The sequence below is a fragment of the Neoarius graeffei genome, chromosome 21 (genome assembly GCF_027579695.1).
Source record: "Neoarius graeffei isolate fNeoGra1 chromosome 21, fNeoGra1.pri, whole genome shotgun sequence".
NCBI classification, from domain to species: Eukaryota; Metazoa; Chordata; class Actinopteri; order Siluriformes; family Ariidae; genus Neoarius; species Neoarius graeffei.
In genome coordinates, this window is record NC_083589.1 from 12,389,814 (window position 1) to 12,408,717 (window position 18,904).

General features: G+C 43.4%; 1 protein-coding gene across 1 annotated transcript in view; it reads left to right on the forward strand.

Moving 5' to 3' along the window:
• The window catches only part of snd1 (staphylococcal nuclease and tudor domain containing 1), a 193,415-nt gene extending 175,394 nt beyond the window's left edge, over positions 1 to 18,021 (forward strand). Inside the window, exons 19-24 of the mRNA XM_060903884.1 lie at positions 7,821 to 7,944; positions 10,044 to 10,113; positions 10,391 to 10,504; positions 12,004 to 12,207; positions 15,300 to 15,344; positions 17,309 to 18,021. Coding sequence (XP_060759867.1) covers positions 7,821 to 7,944; positions 10,044 to 10,113; positions 10,391 to 10,504; positions 12,004 to 12,207; positions 15,300 to 15,344; positions 17,309 to 17,374 — 623 coding nt within the window. The 3' untranslated portion in view covers positions 17,375 to 18,021. The remainder of the gene's footprint in view (positions 1 to 7,820; positions 7,945 to 10,043; positions 10,114 to 10,390; positions 10,505 to 12,003; positions 12,208 to 15,299; positions 15,345 to 17,308) is intronic.
• Positions 18,022 to 18,904: the final 883 nt, after the last annotated feature.

Here is an 18,904-nt window from a genome sequence, read left to right on the forward strand (position 1 = left end):
CCTCAAACTTGTCCCTAAAATCAACAGCCATGGGCTCCTCTAAGCAACTCCCTCGCATTCTGAATAATAAAATAATTGATGCTCACAAAGCAGGAGAAGGCTACAAGAACGTAGCAAAGTGTTTTCAGGTAGCTGTTTCCTCAGATTGGAATGTTATCAAGAAATGGCAGTTTACAGAAACAGTGGAGATCAAGGTGAGGTCTGGAAGATGAAGAAAACTTTCTGAAAGAACTGCTCGTTGGATTGATAGAAAGGCAAATAAAAAACCCTGTTTGATGCAAAAGACCTTCAGAAAGATTCCGCAGACCCTGGAGTGGTGGTGCACTGTTCTACTATGCAGCGACACCTGAATAAATATGACCTTCATGGGAGAGTCATCAGAAGAAAACCTTTCCTGCGTCCTAGCCACAAAATTCAGTGTCTGAAGTTTGCAAACGAACATCTAAATAAGCCTGATGCATTTTGGAAACAAGTCCTGTGGACTGATGAAATCAAAATAGAACTTTTTGGCCACAATGTGCAAAAGTATGTTTGGAGAAAAAAGGGTGCCAAATTCCAGGAAAAGAACGCCTCTCCGACTCTGAAGCATGGGTGTGGATCGATCATGCTTTGGGGTTGTGTTGCAGCCAGTGGCACAGGGCACATTTCACTGGTCGAGGGAAGCATGGATTCGAATAAATACCAGCAAATTCTGGAAGCAAACATCACACCATCTGTAAAAAAGTTGAAGTTAAAAAGAGGACGGGTCCTACAATAAGACGATGATCCAAAACACGCCTCAAAATCTACAATGGAATACCTCAAGAGGCCCAAGCTGAAGGTTTTGCCCGGGCCCTCTCAGTCCCCTGACCTGAACATCATTGAAGATCTGTGGATAGATCTCAAAAGAGCAGCGCATGCAAGACAGCCCAGGAAACTTGTAGAACTGGAAGCGAATGTGTGAAAATCCCCCAGGTAAGAACTGAAAGATTATTATCTGGCTACAAAAGGTGTTTACAAGCTGTGATACTTGCCAAAGGGGGTGTTAGTAGGTACTAACCATGCAGGGTGCCCAAATTTCTGCTTCGGGCCCTTTTGTCATTTTGAAAATGTAAAAGATGAAAAAATTTGTTTTTGCTTAAAGTACAAAGGGAATGAGTCATCTTTAACTTTATGCCTTTTGGAGATCATTTCATCTTCAACTTGCCTAACTGTTCACAGTAACAGCAATTTTGACCAGGGGTGCCCAAACTTTTGCATACCACTGTACTATATTATATGATGCCTGGTCATCTCTGATATCTACTACCTAATATAGTATGTATCCTATACCTGTGTAGCTATACCTTATCTGTCTCCTGTGCATCACACAGAGAAACTGCTGTTGTGTTGGTGGGGTTGGGTTTATTTTTTCTTTCAAATTGACAGCAAAGTCTGCAGGCTTTCCATGGTGACGCACAGTGGCTCAGCAACACTATTTGTTTGACTTTTTTTGCGCCCCGATTTAATAACGCTGTTTTAAATAATGTGAAGCACTGCTCTATTATATCAAATTGCGTTTCCAAAGCACAGACAAAACATGACACCCTTACATCCCCGCTTTTTCAATTCTCATCTCCTCACCTTGTGTGACTCATTCCTCCAAGTGTGTGTGTGTGTGTGTGCTGTAAATATTGTTGTGTTGTAAGGATCCTGAATATACTTATTGTTTTCTTGTTTCGGGAGCTGTAGGTCTCGCTTGGTCAGGTTTTTTTTCATTCAGTCTTCACTAAACAGAACTCTAAATCAATAAATCACTCCTGCTGTGATTAGAATACTGTTCATTTGGATAGAGGAGGAGAAACGGGTCAGATGTCTGATACTTAGGAAAACGTGCTCTTTAAAACTCATCAAATTATAACACTGAGAGTTTTGGGCTCGGATATGCTCATGAGCCTGATAGCTTTGGTCTGAGGTGACTGTTTTTCGATGAGATGAGCTACAGCAGTCTGTAATGTGGCGCTTTCCTCTCATTTCTTCACAGTACCATGGAAACTGATGGCTGGCTTTTTTTTTTTAAATAATGGATAAGTTATGAACTTAATGTGAGCTGCGAGTGTTGCCAAGGAGTTCTCAGATTATCCTTTAAACCATGAGTGTTTTTCTTTTTACGGGAGAACACATCAGTTTAACATTACCATTGTTGGCTCATCTGACCTGACGGCTGTTGCCATGGCGTCCGTCATCCGTCTGTCGTTCACGGTTCAGTTAAATCGTATCTCCTCCGTCAGTTCTCTACGGCTTTCTGTTCCGATTGTTTCGTTTGAAAGAACTCATCGCTGCACACACAACTTGCTCGTTGTTTTGTCAAAATGTTTGCTAACGAGTTACTAATTACGCCAAATTAATACATTTTCTAGGCCTCTCGCTAGACTTTTCCAAATCTCCTCTCTGTTTTCACTCAATTTCAGTTTTGGGTCGATCTTCCCGCGAGGAACAAAACTAGGTCGTTTGATTTTCTTGTTGTAAACAATTTGTTTACAATTTTGCGTACTTTCTGTTTCGTGTCTCCTCCCTCCTTCAGTTCTCAATGGATTTCAGTTCTGATTGTTTTATTTGAAAGAACTCGACCTTCTGCACAAAACTCGGTCGTTGTATTGTCATTTTTTTTTTTTTGCGAACAAATGAGTCATCAGGTCAACTTCACACATTTCTTTCTGACTAGAATTGTATCTCCTCTCTCATTTATCATGCGAATTCAGTTCTGATTGATGTTTTGGGTCGATCTTCACTCGGGGACCAAAATTTAGTCTTCTGTTGATTTTTGTGTGGTAAACAATTTGTTGTGGCGGTTTTCTTAATTGAAAAAAAAAAGTCTTTTTTCATCTTTTCACCAGACTGTGGGTCAAAATATAGATTTCCTTTCTTCTGTTAAAACGACGTCACATGAGCCTCACCAAAGAATTGATTTCGGTCAAAGGACATGGCATACGTTTGGAATGACAGTCAGGGAAAAACTCATTTGCAGCTACGGTTCAGTGTACGTAACGGTGGATGTTAGCATCACCTTCTGCCTCAAGCTCGGGTCCTTAACACTGGTGTGGATTACAGCGTTTCAGAGTGCACACTTTGCTCATACGCCAGTTTATTGAACTGTTGAGGATTTTCTCATTATTGTTTCCAGGTGATTGTTTCTGAATTTGTACGACACCATTTGTAATCCTCTTAAGGGGCTTCTTCATGAGTTTAAGAGGAGTTAGTGCTGAAATGGTTGTTTCTGAGCCGTCGGTTAATAAATGTTAACTGTTTAAAAATTCTGGACGGCCGTTGCCTTTGTGCATCGTGGAGTTGACTCTTTGAGAAAAGGTTGAAAATAATCCTGAATTTATTCTGCTTCAGGAAGTTGCTTAAAGGAGAACTGAAGTCATTTCTTAATGTGTTATTCAATTACGTTTTCGGTTTTAGTAACCTTATATCGTGGCTCGTATTGACAACTAATTGCAATTAGATATTATACTTATTCGGTTTTGGGCGGCACGGTGGTGTAGTGGTTAGCGCTGTCGCCTCACAGCAAGAAGGTCCGGGTTCGAGCCCCGTGGCCGGCGAGGGCCTTTCTGTGCGGAGTTTGCATGTTCTCCCCGTGTCCGTGTGGGTTTCCTCCGGGTGCTCCGGTTTCCCCCACAGTCCAAAGACATGCAGGTTAGGTTAACTGGTGACTCTAAATTGAGCGTAGGTGTGAATGTGAGTGTGAATGCTTGTCTGTGTCTATGTGTCAGCCCTGTGATGACCTGGCGACTTGTCCAGGGTGTACCCCGCCTTTCGCCCGTAGTCAGCTGGGATAGGCTCCAGCTTGCCTGTGACCCTGTAGAACAGGATAAAGCGGCTACAGATGATGAGATGAGACTTATTTGGTTTTTAGCCATGTTGAATTTAGTTCGTTTGGTCCGCGCGATCTTTACGAGACTCGTACGAGACTTCGAAACGTGAAGTGTCAGCCAGGTGTCCTTGGCATCTTGTCACATTTATTCCACCAAATGAACTGTTTTCCAAACGAAACCTTGCACAAAAACGAGTTTAAATGGCTATCACTGCCTACTTTCTTCAAACTTTTTCCTTATTGCTATCAAAACAAACAAAACTTCCGGCTTGATTACGTCAGCATTCGAAAGAGTGCGCGTGCGTCTTTTGACAACGTTGGCAGATGTTGGTCGCTTTGATTTCCGCTGTACGTTTTACTTCTGTCCTACGATGTCTCGCACAGGTCTCGACGAATCTCGTTTACAGCCATCGCTTTGACATATGGACTGATATATTCCATAGCGTATTTCAAACACTCATAACTTGCTATAACGGTGACAAAATAGCGATCAAAAATGCGTTCCAATATTTCATAAAATGAGAATTTTGATGATTAAAAAATTTGCCTTCAGTTCTCCTTTGATGACACTCGAGTTATGTGATATGCAAGAGCTACTCGCATGGTTATTGTAGTAAAATAATTTTATAGCGCCACCCTAATATCTACCCTTAATATCAGACCGTTTTCCTTAAACCTTGAGAAGCTTTCCTTTTGCAGGAGGCCATTCGTTTCACATCATTGAGGAAGTGTGCCTTTTTAAAGCGGCGGAAACTGAAAGCGTGTCACGCGCCCGAGTTCCTCACGCTGCAGGAGTTCGTGGGTAATTTTGGAAACCAATGTAAACAGAAATGCTACAAATGCTCCCAGCTGCACAATGTCATTAATTGTTTCCGTCTTACAAAGTAGTAATTTAGCATACAGGCTGTGATTGTGTCGTTCCATGCTTCCCTCCCTACTCTTGGTGCTAGTGACTGTGAATATAAATAATTCTCACAAGCGTGCTCTGATTTTCCTTGCTGTAGTATACTCTTTATGCAAAGCCAGAGATGACGAGAATACTTTTTCTGAATCAGAAAAACTGAATAGAATAGAATAGAATAACCAAAGGCCCAGGTTGAATCCTGTTACTGGGAGTTGAGTTCTTCCACATGCTTATGATTTGTGTATATATTTATAACACATTTCTTTAGTTTAGTCCATGATCCACAATCTTATCACATCATTCATTTTCATGTTGGTTTTTAAGACTATTTTGCAAGTTACTGAACAAACCCACGCAAAATACTGTAGCTCTCTAAGGAAACATCACTTCAATAACCGAGACCATGCAGACCACCGAGATTTATTCCTGTTCCTTCTCTACTCTGTACAGTGCTGCTTGAAAGTTTGTGAACCCTTTAGAATTTTCTATATTTCTGCATAAATATGACCTAAAACATCATCAGATTTTCACACAAGTCCTAAAAGTAGATAAATTGAACCCAGTTAAACAACTGAGACAAAAATATTATACTTGGTCATTTATTTATTGAGGGAAATGATCCGATATTACTTATCTGTGAGTGGCAAAAGTATGTGAACCTTTGCTTTCAGTATCTGGTGTGACCCCCTTGTGCAGCAATAACTGCAACTAAACATTTCCCGTAACTGTTGATCAGTCCTTCACACCGGCTTGGAGGAATTTTAGCCCATTCCTCTGTACAGAACAGCTTCAACTCTGGGATGTTGGTGGGTTTCCTCACATGAACTGCTCACTTCAGGTCCTTCCACAATGTTTCGATTGGATTAAGGTCAGGACTTTGACTCGGCCATTCCAAAATATTCACTTTATTCTTCTTTAACCATTCTTTGGTAGAACGACTTGTGTGCTTAGGGTCGTTGTTTTGCTGCATGACCCACCTTCTCTTGAGATTCAGTTCATGGACAGATGTCCTGACAGTTTCCTTTAGAATTTGCTGGTATCATTCAGAATTCATTGTTCCATCAATGATGGCAAGCCGTCCTGGCCCAGATGCAGCAAAACAGGCCCAAACCATGATACTACCACCACCATGTTTCACAGATGGGATAAGGTTCTTATGCTGGAATGCAGTGTTTTCCTTTCTCCAAACATAACGCTTCTCATTTAAACCAAAATGCTCTATTTTGGTCTCATCCGTCCACAAAACATTTTTCCAATAGCCTTCTGGCTTGTCCACGTGATCTTTAGCAAACTACAGACGAGCAGCAGTATTCTTATTGAAGAGCAGTGGCTTTCTCCTTGCAACCCTGCCATGCACACCATTGTTGTTCAGTGTTCTCCTGATGGTGGACTCATGAACATTAACATTAGCCAATGTGAGAGAGGCCTTCAGTTGCTTAGAAGTTACCCTGGGGTCCTTTGTGACCTCGCCAACTATTACACGCCTTGCTCTTGGAGTGATCTTTGTTGAGCAACCACTCCTGGGGAGGGTAACAATGCAGATGCTATACAACAGTCAAAGAGAAAATCGGTTTCATTTACACTGAAAAGTGGGTACTATATAAAGCAAAATCCAAGTTCGCATTTACAGAAAGTGCTTTGACTGTGTAATTGCAAAAGAATCGGTACTCATCTCCTGTCATGCTGTGTACAGGGTATCTCATGGACACACTCAACAGGTGTAATGTATCAATTAGATATAATGACAATGATATCTGGCCGAAAAGTGTCACAATTTGGATTTCAATAAGCAAATATTTAAGACCGTTTGATTGGATAATTGCTGCAGTGATTAATGTGTTTCAGCTGCAACAATTCTTTTAACTCTAACTGATGCAGTGAGTAGCTTCTCATTTCTTAAACAAACATGTCAGAAGACAGATCCCGTGCTCATGGAAAAGATGTTACTGTGTTTCAGAAGATTAAATTATTGTCTTGAATCAAGCAAAGAAAACATCCGAGGAGATTACTGAAATGACTGGAATTGGGTTAAGAACTGACCAACACATGATTAAAACCTGGAAGGCTCGTGATGCACCATCAATTTCACGGAAGAAATGTGGTCGGAAAAAAACATCCTGACTGGCCATGATCAGAGATCACTTAAAGGCTTGGTAAAGCCGAATTGTAAAAGATGGACAGGAGAACTCACCCCTATGTTTAATAGTGAAAGTAAGATCGTTTCCATGCTCACAGTGGGACGAGAACTCACAGGATTGGGACTAAACAGCTGTCTAAATAAGAAAACCACTCGTTAGCGAGACTAATCAGGAGAAAAGGCTTCAGTTTGCTCGGGAGCCTAAAGATTGGACTCTGGAGCACCGGAGAAAGGTCATGTGGTCTGATGAGTCCAGATTGACCCTATTCCTGAGTAAATGGGCGTGTCAGGGTAAGAAGGGAAGCTCATGAAGCGATGCCCCATCATGCATAGTGTCCACTGTACAAGCCTCTGGAGGCAGTGTGATGATCTGGGGTCGGTACAGTTGATCAGGTCGAGGCTCAGCAACATAATGAAGTCAGCTGACGACCTGAATGTACTGAATGACCAGGTTCACATCAGTGGGGTTTTTCTTCCCTGACGGCACAGGAATAAAATTAGGGTTAGAATAGTGAAAGAGTGGTTCAGGGAGCATGAGGACTCATTTTACACATGAATTAACCCCCACAGAGTCCCGACCTTAACCCCACTGAGAGTCTTTGGGATGCTGGAGAAGATTTTACAGAGTGGTTCAACTCTCCTGTAGTCAATACAAGATCTCAGGGAAACATTCATGCAACTCTGGATGGAAATACATGTTGTGACGTTGCATAATGGAATACTAGTGTGTGTGTGTGAGACCTTTTTTTAAATTTTTTGGCCAGTCGGGGTAGATCAGTCTAACATCTCAGTGTTGCCATTAGCTGGAGCACGGTCATTTTATAACGACTGAAGCCCTGTTGAAGTGGGCTGCAAACTACAGACTGCTAAAATGTACTCATTCAATATGCGACTGAACTACAAACAGAAGTCATACGCGATACTTTTTGTTTGAATCCGTGCAGGTGCACAGCTAGAAAGCCTGATGGAGACGATGCGGGCGGAGATTGCAAATCAGCCACCCGTGGAGGGCGCCTTCACCCCACAAAGAGGGGACTACTGCATTGCCAAGTTCACTGATGGAGAATGGTAAGCACTTCAATGACTGTAACAAGGCATTCAGCCTAGAAAAAATGAGCACACAGGACTACAGAGATCAACAGGAGCACCATGCCGGAACTCGGAGCTTAGAGAACTGACCAGGGGGATGGTATCAAGGACTTATTTTTGGTAGTGTGTCAAACTATTTTCCGATTAGTTCTGCCCTGTAGATGTTTAGATTTCCCACGGCGGTCACATTTCTCACCGTTTTATGATCGTGTACCCGTGAGCTGTAATCAAAATGGAGATTTTGCACAAAAAGCCTGCACAAGTCAGGAGTGTGGCCCTAAACTTGCCCTGGTTTAGGAAATAAAACTTTCAAAATTCTCTGTACATGGAGAATGATGATTATAAACATGCATTACGTCTATACATCGTCACGTAAAGTTCTTTAATCGCATGAGATTTTGACTCGTCTACAGCATTTGGATTTTAACTGATTCCCTGGTGTTATGGACAGAACGCTGCAAAATATAGCAGGAACCTTGTACTTTGTAGTTTTTCTAATTTGAAGCCATGACTGGACGCTCTGCAGGCCGCCAGTGTCTGGTGTAAAGTCCACTTTGATTTACATGACAGCAGGTTGGATGCAGCGCCTCGAGTGGAAGAGGAGCTTTGAGAGGAGCTCCACAATTGAATGGAGGTTAATGTTTCCTTTGAAGTTTGAGAACCTTTATACACCCATCAGCCATAACATTAAAACCACTGACAGGTGAAGAAGAAGCTGCTTTTATTTGTCACATACACACTCAAGCGCAGTGAAATTCATCCTCTGCATTTTTAACCCATCTGAAGCAGTGAACACACATACCCAGAGCAGTGGGCAGCCATATTACAGCGCCCGGGGAGCAGTTAGGGGTTAGGTACCTTGCTCAAGGGTACTTCAGCCCACGGCCGCCCCATGTTAACCTAACCGCATGTCTTTAAACTGTGAGGGAAACCCACGCAGACACGGGGAGAACATGCAAACTCCACACAGAAAGGCCCCCCGTCGGCCACTGGGCTCGAACCCAGAACCTTTTTGCCTTGAGGTGACTGCTAACCACTACGCTACCGTGACGCCCTAGTGAATTGCATTGATTATCTCGTTATAATGGCACCTGTCAGGGGGTCGGATATATTAGGCAGCAAGAAAACAGTCAGTTCTTGAAGTTGATGTGTTGGAAGCCGGAAAAATGGGCAAGCGTAAGGATCTGGGCAACTTTGACAAGGGCCAAATTGTGATGGCGAGATGACTGGGCCTGAGCATCTCCAAAATGGCACATCTTGTGGGGTGTTCCCAGTATGCAGTGGTTAGTACCGAACTAAAGTGGTCCAAGAAAGGACAACCGGTGACGAGATCATGGGCGTTGAAGGCGAGCCCATATGGTCCAATCCAGAAGTCTCAGAAGAGCTACTGTAGCACAAACTGCTGAAAAAGTTAATGCTGGATAAAACAGAAAGGTGTCAGACCCAGTCATCTCGCCATCACAATTTGGCCCTTGTCAAAGTCGCTCAGATCTGCCCATTTTTCCTGCTTCCAACACATCAACTTCAAGAACTGACCGTTCTCTTGCTGCCTAATATATCCCACCCCTTGACAGGTGCCACTGCAATGGAATAATCAAATGTTATTCACTTCACCGGTCAGCGGTTTTAATGTTATGGCTGATTTGTGTATATATTTATCCAGTGAGCGAGATGGTATTTAGATTGAGCATAAATAAGAACAATTTTCAAAAACTGTGTACAGAAATATACAAAGAACTGTGTGAAATAGCCCTGAGAGACAGCGAGTGGTTGGGACGGAGGATTCCAGTGTTCCTATCGTTGGGCAAGAGGAGCAGAACAAGAGAAATGTTATCTCTAGTGACATCACTTCAGCAGTGCACGTAGGATTCCTCTGTACTTTGCTAGAAAGCGAATTTAATTCCGCGTGTCTAAGGCTACATGACAGGGAGGTTTGATGCAATTATTGCCCTCCGGTCGTGAGTGCTCCGAGATGGCTGCACAAGTACATTTATCCTTTATGAGGTCTGAATTCTTCCCTTCCTTTTGTCCTCGCCTCTCATTACCACTCTCTTCCACATGTGTGTCTCTCTCTCCAGGTACAGAGCTCGAGTGGAGAAGGTTGAATCTCCAGCAAAGGTTCATGTGTTCTACATAGACTATGGCAACGTGAGTAATAATCAACTGTGCGTGAGTTCACAGTTAATGTAACTAATTTTGATTACCTTTTAAATGAGGGGAATTAAGACGTATGTCCAGTTTTCTAGCTGTAACAGTGTGTGTATATTCATGTTGTCCCTAAAGGGGTGAAAGTAGTAAAGCTGGAGTTCCTCTCTCCTCCCGTCTTCAGATTAATGACTCACTCTCTCTGCTTATTCCAGACTTTGTCAGGCCAGATGATGGTTAATTAATCGAACCGTGTGTGTGTCTGTGTGTGGTCCTACAGAGAGAGATGTTGTCTTCTGTACGTCTTGCGGCTCTTCCTTCTGCCTACGGTATTCGTACCCTACCTGCGCAGGCCACAGAGTACACCTTTGCCTTTATCCAGGTCCCACAAGATGTAAGTCCACGCGCACACACCGACTGAACCCTGCCTTGTTCCCCAGGAAACATTTCTCTTCTAATACAGTGTAAGAAAGCGAGAACTCTCAGCTGCTGGAATCCCTGTCAGAATTATTCCATAAATCAAATCCCCCCCCAAACTTACGATGCACTTCCTTCTGCTGGAAAATGAGCGACTTCTCATCATCGTAACATTATTGCAGAAAGCCTTTGCCCATTTGTTGCCGTTATTTCAGCTGATTTGTGATTTAAGACGTGATGTAGTGTGCAAAGTGTCTTCAGAATTCTTTCAGTTGATCAACTGTTTTCCAGTTACCAGTTTTTATCCCCCGCTGGCCGAAAGGCCCGAAGGGGGATTATGTCGTGGCGATATCCGTCCGTCCCGGGAAGGGCGCTCACCTTCTGAAATCAACTCCTCTCTCAATTTTTGGAGGAATTTCACGAAACTTGGCAGGATTCTTTGTTATATGTCGGTAATACGCGTATTGCAATTTCGTTCAATTCAGTCGCATTTTACCAGAGTTACAGCCCTTGATTTAACAAAATTATAATTTGACAATTTCATGAGTGTGTTTTCCTTCTGAAAGCAACTCTCACAATTTTTGGACGAATTTCACCAAACTTGGTAAAAGGCTTCGTTGTATGTCGGTAGTACGCATATTTTTGTTTTGTTCAATTCGGTTGCGTTTTACCAGAGTTCCGGCCCTTGATTAACAACCTTGTACTTTCACAATTTCATGAAGGTGTGCTCGCCTTCTGACATCACCTCCTCTCACAATTTTTGGACGAATTTCTCGAAACTTTGCAAAAGGCCTTGTTGTATGACGGTAATACGCAGATTGAAATTTAATTTCGTTTGTGAAAATTTTCCCAGAGTTTTGACCCTTGATTAAATAACTTGTACTTTGGCAATTCCATGAGGGCGTACGTTCTTCTGAAATCAACTCCTCTCACAATTTGTGGTGGAATTTCACCAAACTTGGCAGAAGGCTTTGTTATATGACAGTTATATTGAAATATCATTTAATTTGGGCAAAATTTGACCAGAGTTATGCCCTTGATTATTAACAAACTTGTACTTTGGCAATTTCATCAAGGTGTGCTTGCTTTCTGAAATCAATTTCCCTCACAATTTTTATCCCTCGCTGGCCAAAAGGCCCGAAGGGGGATTATGTCGTGGCGATGTCCGTCCCAGGAAGGGTTCTCACCTTCTGAAATCAACTCCTCTCACAATTTTTGAAGGAATTTCATGAAACTTGACAGAATTCTTTGTTATATGTCAGTAGTAATACGCATATTGTAATTAAGTTCAATTCGGTCACATTTTACCAGAGTTATGGCCGAGTTGCCAGCGGGGGATATTGTGCTCTCAGAGCGCTCTTGTTGCTGTTGATCTTAACCTTGATCCTCTCAAGTTAGTTCGTGTGTGTTTTGGTTTTACTGAAGGCACAGTGGCTTTCATTGATGAATGGTGAACCTCCAATTTGTCTCCTCCAGGAGGACGCCCGTGCTGACGCAGTGGACTGTGTGGTGAGGGACATCCAGAACACACAGTGTCTGCTGAATGTGGAGTACGGTGGCTCAGCTTGCCCCCACGTCACACTGCAGTTCTCCGACTCTAAAGACGACGTGGGCCTCGGCTTGGTCAAAGAGGGCTTGGTCATGGTGGACGTACGCAAAGAGAAACACCTGCAGAAAATGGTGAGGGAGGAGGAGCACTTACAAACCAATTTACTATTCACATTCCAACAGTCTCAACTGCACAGAAAACACCACAAAACTACATGATGTTCTCTGCTTGGGGCTGTCTTCTCACCACGGTATTTATTCATCATGGACAGAGCTCATTAATAAACAGTATCGAATGGATTGTGAATGAGCTGGACTCGACTCAAAAGGGTTCGTTTCCACCTGTAGCCATGAGGCATCCGGAAATAATTTACCTTAAAATACAGCGCATCACCTTTCATACAAGATAAAATGTATCTAACCTTCACCGCAGAATAAAGCAGAGAGCATTATTAAATCTGTCGAGGTACAAAGACACACGTACTGAATAAGATGTACAGTCATTACAAACAGGATTCTACAGACGTGTACCAAATTATTATTGTTTTTTTTTTTTTTTTTTAATCCCTTTTAAAATATTCATGAATGGGACGGAATTAGGCACAAAAACCCAGGGAAATGAAGACTGGAGGTTTATTGAAGTTTAAACGGATGTAGACTGTTCTCGTCAGGGGGAAAAAATCCAATTCTGCAACCTCAGGGATCAGTCAAGAATAAAGAAAGCATGATCCCAGCTAGTGTACTATTACTGACCATAACTGACTTAGCAAGTGGGATTTCAGTGTCCAAGCCATTATTTGCATCGTATTTTGAAGGATACGGTATTTTGTTTCTGCCACTTGAAAGCAGCACTGACGTGACCTCTCCAGGGCGCAAGCTTGGCCAAGTATTTTGGAGAGCCTGCAATGCCCAACCAACAGAATCCCCCCTCTCGGCTTCACTGATGGAGTCCAAAGGAACGCATGGCACTACATTTGGCACCAGCTTTGCTGCAGGAGTTGCCGGAAGGTAGTCGGTAGTGACAACTGTCCGCCTCAGGGGCTCCACTCTGGATTTTCTATCTGGGTTTACTCCCAAAGCCTTTCCCATTTGGGTTGTGCTGCAAGGCAGTGGAGGTTTGAAGTCAGTTTTCTCCTTCTCCTAGCCTTTGCCTAAAGAGTAACCCAACCTACAAGGTAACAGGTGGCTGGATTGGTAAGTGCCAGGGCATTTCCACACACCAGTGAGTCATGCACGCTGTACCTCTGGGGCTCCAACCTGCTCCGAGATCCCTCACAGATTAGCCTGGGGCCGCAAAGGTACCATGGTGTGCCAACGTGGAGGAACTCTAAGAGTCTTGACCTGCAGATCCGTAAAACCATCAGGAAAGGGCTTACATGCTAGCTGCCCTTCTTTTTGCCCCACGGGGCTAGGTGGTGGCTGTGGCTGGAAGCAAGAATGACGAGCAAACTACACTACACTATGCTACAGCACTACAGGCTCTGTGTTGATGGAACACCACACCACAAGGAGATCCATATCTGCTCACCCATTAGCAATCTGCTTGTTTGAAGGTTGGGTCCATGGATCTCATGCTGCTGTCAACAGATTCTGACCCAACCATGTGCATGTCCCAGCAGAACATGAGCTTACTCACACCAGAACATCTCCTCACCACATCATGGTCAAAGCCCCTGAGAGCCCATGTTCCCCATTCCGATGTTTCAGAACGTTAACGGAAGCTCTTGAGCCTGCATCCGCATGATTTTACGCACTTGATGAACATGCTGAATCGAGACCCAGTGACTAAACTAAAGGAAATTCTGCAGTGTGAGGAGGCGTTAACTGCAGAAACCTGGAGCACACATGGTCCCTGCCTTCCTACCAGCCACCAGTGTGGAAAATCCACATAATTCATGATCAGTCGCATAGAGCAAACACAGCTCCAGTCCTTTACGTGGTGGATTTTAAACCACTGACCCGATGGTGCAATGATACGGTGCCTCAAGGGAAAGAGTTTTGGCAGTGATTACATAAAATCTAATTCACTTCGTCTGCACTCGTTCCCAGAAGAGCTTAAGTGCTGCTGATGCAGTTACTCATTCACTGCGTGTCAGCCCGGCCCCCTGTCCGATCACGTGCTCGTGTACAGTTCAGATGAAGAGGCCCAAGAGTGGGATCAGATTTTATTAGTCTGATTGGACCAAAAAAAAAACCCAGTGAGATCACATGGTTGATGTAGGAAGTGTTTCATTTGTAGAACTACCCGTCTGGCTCAGTCTCCAAATAGTCCTGGTCTTTTTGTTCCATTTTCCTTAATGGAAAATTTTACACTTAAAAACGTCACTCATTCGTGGGTCCCAGTGGACATTGTGATGGGGACATTCCACTTCCACTGCCAGCTTCCCAGGGCTCAGAGACTCCCCCGTATCAGCGACGGTATAACCCAACAAGATTTATCGCTCTTCCTCAAGAAGTTACTTTTCTCTTGCTTGCATATGCGGTCTATTGACTGTGTTGCGATACGCCATATAATTACACCCGGTGTCCATTCGAACCATGTTACTCTGGCAAAAGGTGCATAAAGTACGAGAACACACTGCCCATAAACTCACTCAGGTTCCTGCAGGAACATGCTGATGACCTGGAACCCAGAACTTCCAGCATCACAGGTGTTTCCTTTCTAATGTATTTTAATTTGAGACTGTTCTTCGGTGAAGTGTTGAGAAACAGACTGGTGTTTGAATCAGTGGGCTCTAAACTCTAGCACTGTTAAATCGACAGCAAACTGAATCTTGTGGAAAATAAAACAAAAATGAACTCTTGTGTGTCTAACGGTCACCTGATTTATATAAAGATCAGATGTGGTTCCTCACCCAGAGGAAATACAGGCCAGTTTTAAAGGGTGTGCTGGTTCTCTGAAGGTTTGTACCTTTACAAACCTTCTACAGACCTGAGAACTTAGTTTCTATCTCTCTCTCTCACACACACACACACACACACATGCGTGCACCCCTCCCACTGTCTTTACTCGGGTTTGTGGAGCCGTCAGTAAGCTGCTGTTCGTTCCCTAATGAGAGAAAGGAAACGTAAACTCATCAGTGCCATTTTAATGGATTGGGTTCACACACGGTCCTGTGGATGAGGACTGAGGATGGGTTCTGGAACGTGTCGGTTCTGTACTGTGGTAAGAAACTGAAACATCACCTGCTATAAATTTAGACGGCTCTCTGTTTCTTTTCCAGGTGACTGAGTATCTAAATGGTCAGGAGTCTGCAAAGAGTGCCAGGGTGAGTCCTCGATCACCCTCCGTCTTTCCTTCCTTCCTCTCATCCTCCCTCACCTTCTCCCTTTCCCTCTCTGTGTATACACACGTGCGCGTCAGCATCAAAACACACACACACACACCCCCCTCTGTTCCACAAATAAGAAAAAAACAACAGCAAATTAGTAATGAAGGAAAAGGTTTACTGTCTTTTACTCTGCCTCCCTCTCTCTTCAATCCTCCCTCTCTTTCTCCCATTTTACATCTTTGCTACCTGTTCTTTCTCCCTTTTCCTTCTCTCTCTCTCTTGTCTTTCCCACTTCCATCTTTCTCTCATCTCTGTCCTTCCATCTTTCTCTCATCTGTCCTTCCATCTTTCTCTCTTATCTGTCCTTCCATCTTTCTCTCTTCTGTCCTTCCATCCATCTTTCTCATCTGTCCTTCCATCTTTCTCTCTTATCTGTCCTTCTATCTTTCTCTCTTCTGTCCTTCCATCTTTCTCTCTCATCTGTCCTTCCATCCATCTTTCTCATCTGTCCTTCCATCTTTCTCTCTTATCTGTCCTTCCATCTTTCTCTCATCTGTCCTTCCATCCATCTTTCTCATCTGTCCTTCCATCCATTTTTCTCATCTGTCCTTCCATCTTTCTCTCATCTGTCCTTCCATCTTTCTCTCATCTGTCCTTCCATCTTTCTCTCTTCTGACCTTCCATCTTTCTCTCATCTTTGTCCTTCCATCTTTCTCTCATCTCTGTCCTTCCATCTTTCTCTCTTCTGACCTTCCATCTTTCTCTCATCTTTGTCCTTCCATCTTTCTCTCATCTTTGTCCTTCCATCTTTCTCTCTCTTCTGTCCTTCCATCTTTCTCTCTTCTGTCCTTCCATCCATCTTTCTCATCTGTCCTTCCATCTTTCTCTCTTATCTGTCCTTCCATCTTTCTCTCATCTGTCCTTCCATCCATCTTTCTCATCTGTCCTTCCATCCATCTTTCTCATCTGTCCTTCCATCTTTCTCTCATCTGTCCTTCCATCTTTCTCTCTTCTGACCTTCCATCTTTCTCTCATCTTTGTCCTTCCATCTTTCTCTCATCTTTGTCCTTCCATCTTTCTCTCGTCTTTGTCCTTCCATCTTTCTCTCATCTCTGTCCTTCCATCTTTCTCTCATCTCTGTCCTTCCATCTTTCTCTCATCTCTGTCCTTCCATCTTTCTCTCATCTGTCCTTCCATCTTTCTCTCTTGTCTGTCCTTCCATCTTTCTCTCTTATCTGTCCTTCCATCTTTCTCTCTTCTGTCCTTCCATCTTTCTCTCTCATCTGTCCTTCCATCCATCTTTCTCATCTGTCCTTCCATCCATTTTTCTCATCTGTCCTTCCATCTTTCTCTCATCTCTGTCCTTCCATCTTTCTCTCATCTGTCCTTCCATCTTTCTCTCTTATCTGTCCTTCCATCTTTCTCTCTTCTGTCCTTCCATCCATCTTTCTCATCTGTCCTTCCATCTTTCTCTCTTATCTGTCCTTCTATCTTTCTCTCTTCTGTCCTTCCATCTTTCTCTCGTCTTTGTCCTTCCAGCTTTCTCTCATCTGTCCTTCCAGCTTTCTCTCATCTCTCCTTCCATCTTTCTCTCTTCTGTCCTTCCATCTTTCTCTTATCTGTCCTTCCCTATATCATTCTCCTTCTTTTCTCTATCCCTCTCTCCCACTTCCATCTTTCTCTTCCCTCTTTCTTTCTCTCCTTCCCTCAACCCTTCTCCTCCTCCCCCTTCTTTCTCTCCCTCTCCCTCTTTTCTCTCCCACTTCCATCTTTCTCTGTCCTCTCTCCTTCCCTCACACATCCTTCCATTGAGTGCTTTGTGATCACCTGTGCTTGAGTGTGTAATAATTAAACGGTGTGATTTTTCACCTGTCCTGACTGGATGCGTTTGTCTGCTCATTGGCCGTCTTCCCCGAAAGTCTCGTTCCTTCTTTTAACTGTTTGCGCCTCTTTCCTTGTAGCTCAACATCTGGCGCTATGGAGATTTCCGTGCCGATGACGCAGATGAGTTCGGATACAGTCGCTAAGTTCTGCCAGTCCAAAGATGTTATGGAGGATGCATTAAACAGAGAGAAATACAGGAAAATATTTCAACAATCTTATTGGTATAATTGAAACATTTAAACCCACCCCCAACTTGCCGCATTTATTCTTTTCTGCTCTGTTTTTTTTGAGTACAGATTTTACATGAAGATGTGTATTAAAGGACCAATTTTCCCTGATTTTAGCCAGTCTTCATTTCAATTTCCGTGATCCCTGTAGCATTGGCACGCCCACACTATTGTACAGCTTCAGTTGAAGGTTTGCACATCCTCCTGAGAAAATGCTTCCTTACGTCTGAAATAATTCTCAACTTATGAATTTATATGGATATTATTTTGAAATTAGGTAAGCACACTCTAAAAGGAGCTAACGAGTGTTTTTTTTTTTTAATGTGTGAGTGTTTTGTGTAAGGAATGTTTTTCTCTGGCAAAAAAAGGAAAGCTGCCAATGCCTTGACAAGCATTTGTTCAATTTCTCTGGGATGTTTACATATAACAGTAGTTTCTTTGTGTCCTCCATGTATCTCTCACTCTCTTCTACCATAGCATAAACCTAGTGTTTGAAATTATTTCCTTCCAAGATAGACTTGGTCATTGTATTTAAATCTGCTAAATAAAGATGAGCAACATCATTTTTGTCTGTTTGACTGAGAATAAACGAATTGATGGACTTTCTCTGCTGTAATGCCATTCCTGATAAATTTGTATGAAGCCTGTTTCCTGAAATTGTCTGTTTTCCCAAATATAATGGATATTAAAATGGTGCAGCTTGACCAGAAACGCTACAGAAAGCTAATCGTGCACGTGTTCCTTTGTATGTTAAAAAGTGAAGGAAGAGTTTTAAGCCTACAGGAAGCAGGAGTGTATTTGTGGATGCTGAAATTTTAAGTAGCGTGCATGGCACAAACGTGTCACAGCTGATCATGTCCAGTGGATGGATAGATGATAATGCAGTCGCTATAATGCAGCTTGACACTCATCTCATTATCTCTAGCCGCTTTATCCTGTTCTACAGGGTCGCAGGCAAGCTGGAGCCTATCCCAGCTGACTACGGGCGAAAGGCGGGGTACACCCTGGACAAGTCGCCAGGTCATCACAGGGCTGACACATAGACACAGACAACCATTCACACTCACATTCACACCTACGGTCAATTTAGAGTCACCAGTTAACCTAACCTGCATGTCTTTGGACTGTGGGGGAAACCGGAGCACCCGGAGGAAACCCACGCGGACACGGGGAGAACATGCAAACTCCGCACAGAAAGGCCCTCGCCGGCCACGGGGCTCGAACCCGGACCTTCTTGCTGTGAGGCGGCAGCGCTAACCACTACACCACCGTGCCGCCCACCCCAGGGATCATTAAATAAATCATTATCGCTCAGACTGATCCTCAAAAAACCTGCGCCTTAGTTTCTTTTCAGGTGAGCTGCCAAATTTTGTCCTTGATTTGTTAACAGAGGAGCTGAAACATGCAAATGTTTCTCATGACCTGCTTATCCAATAAAGCTGAAAT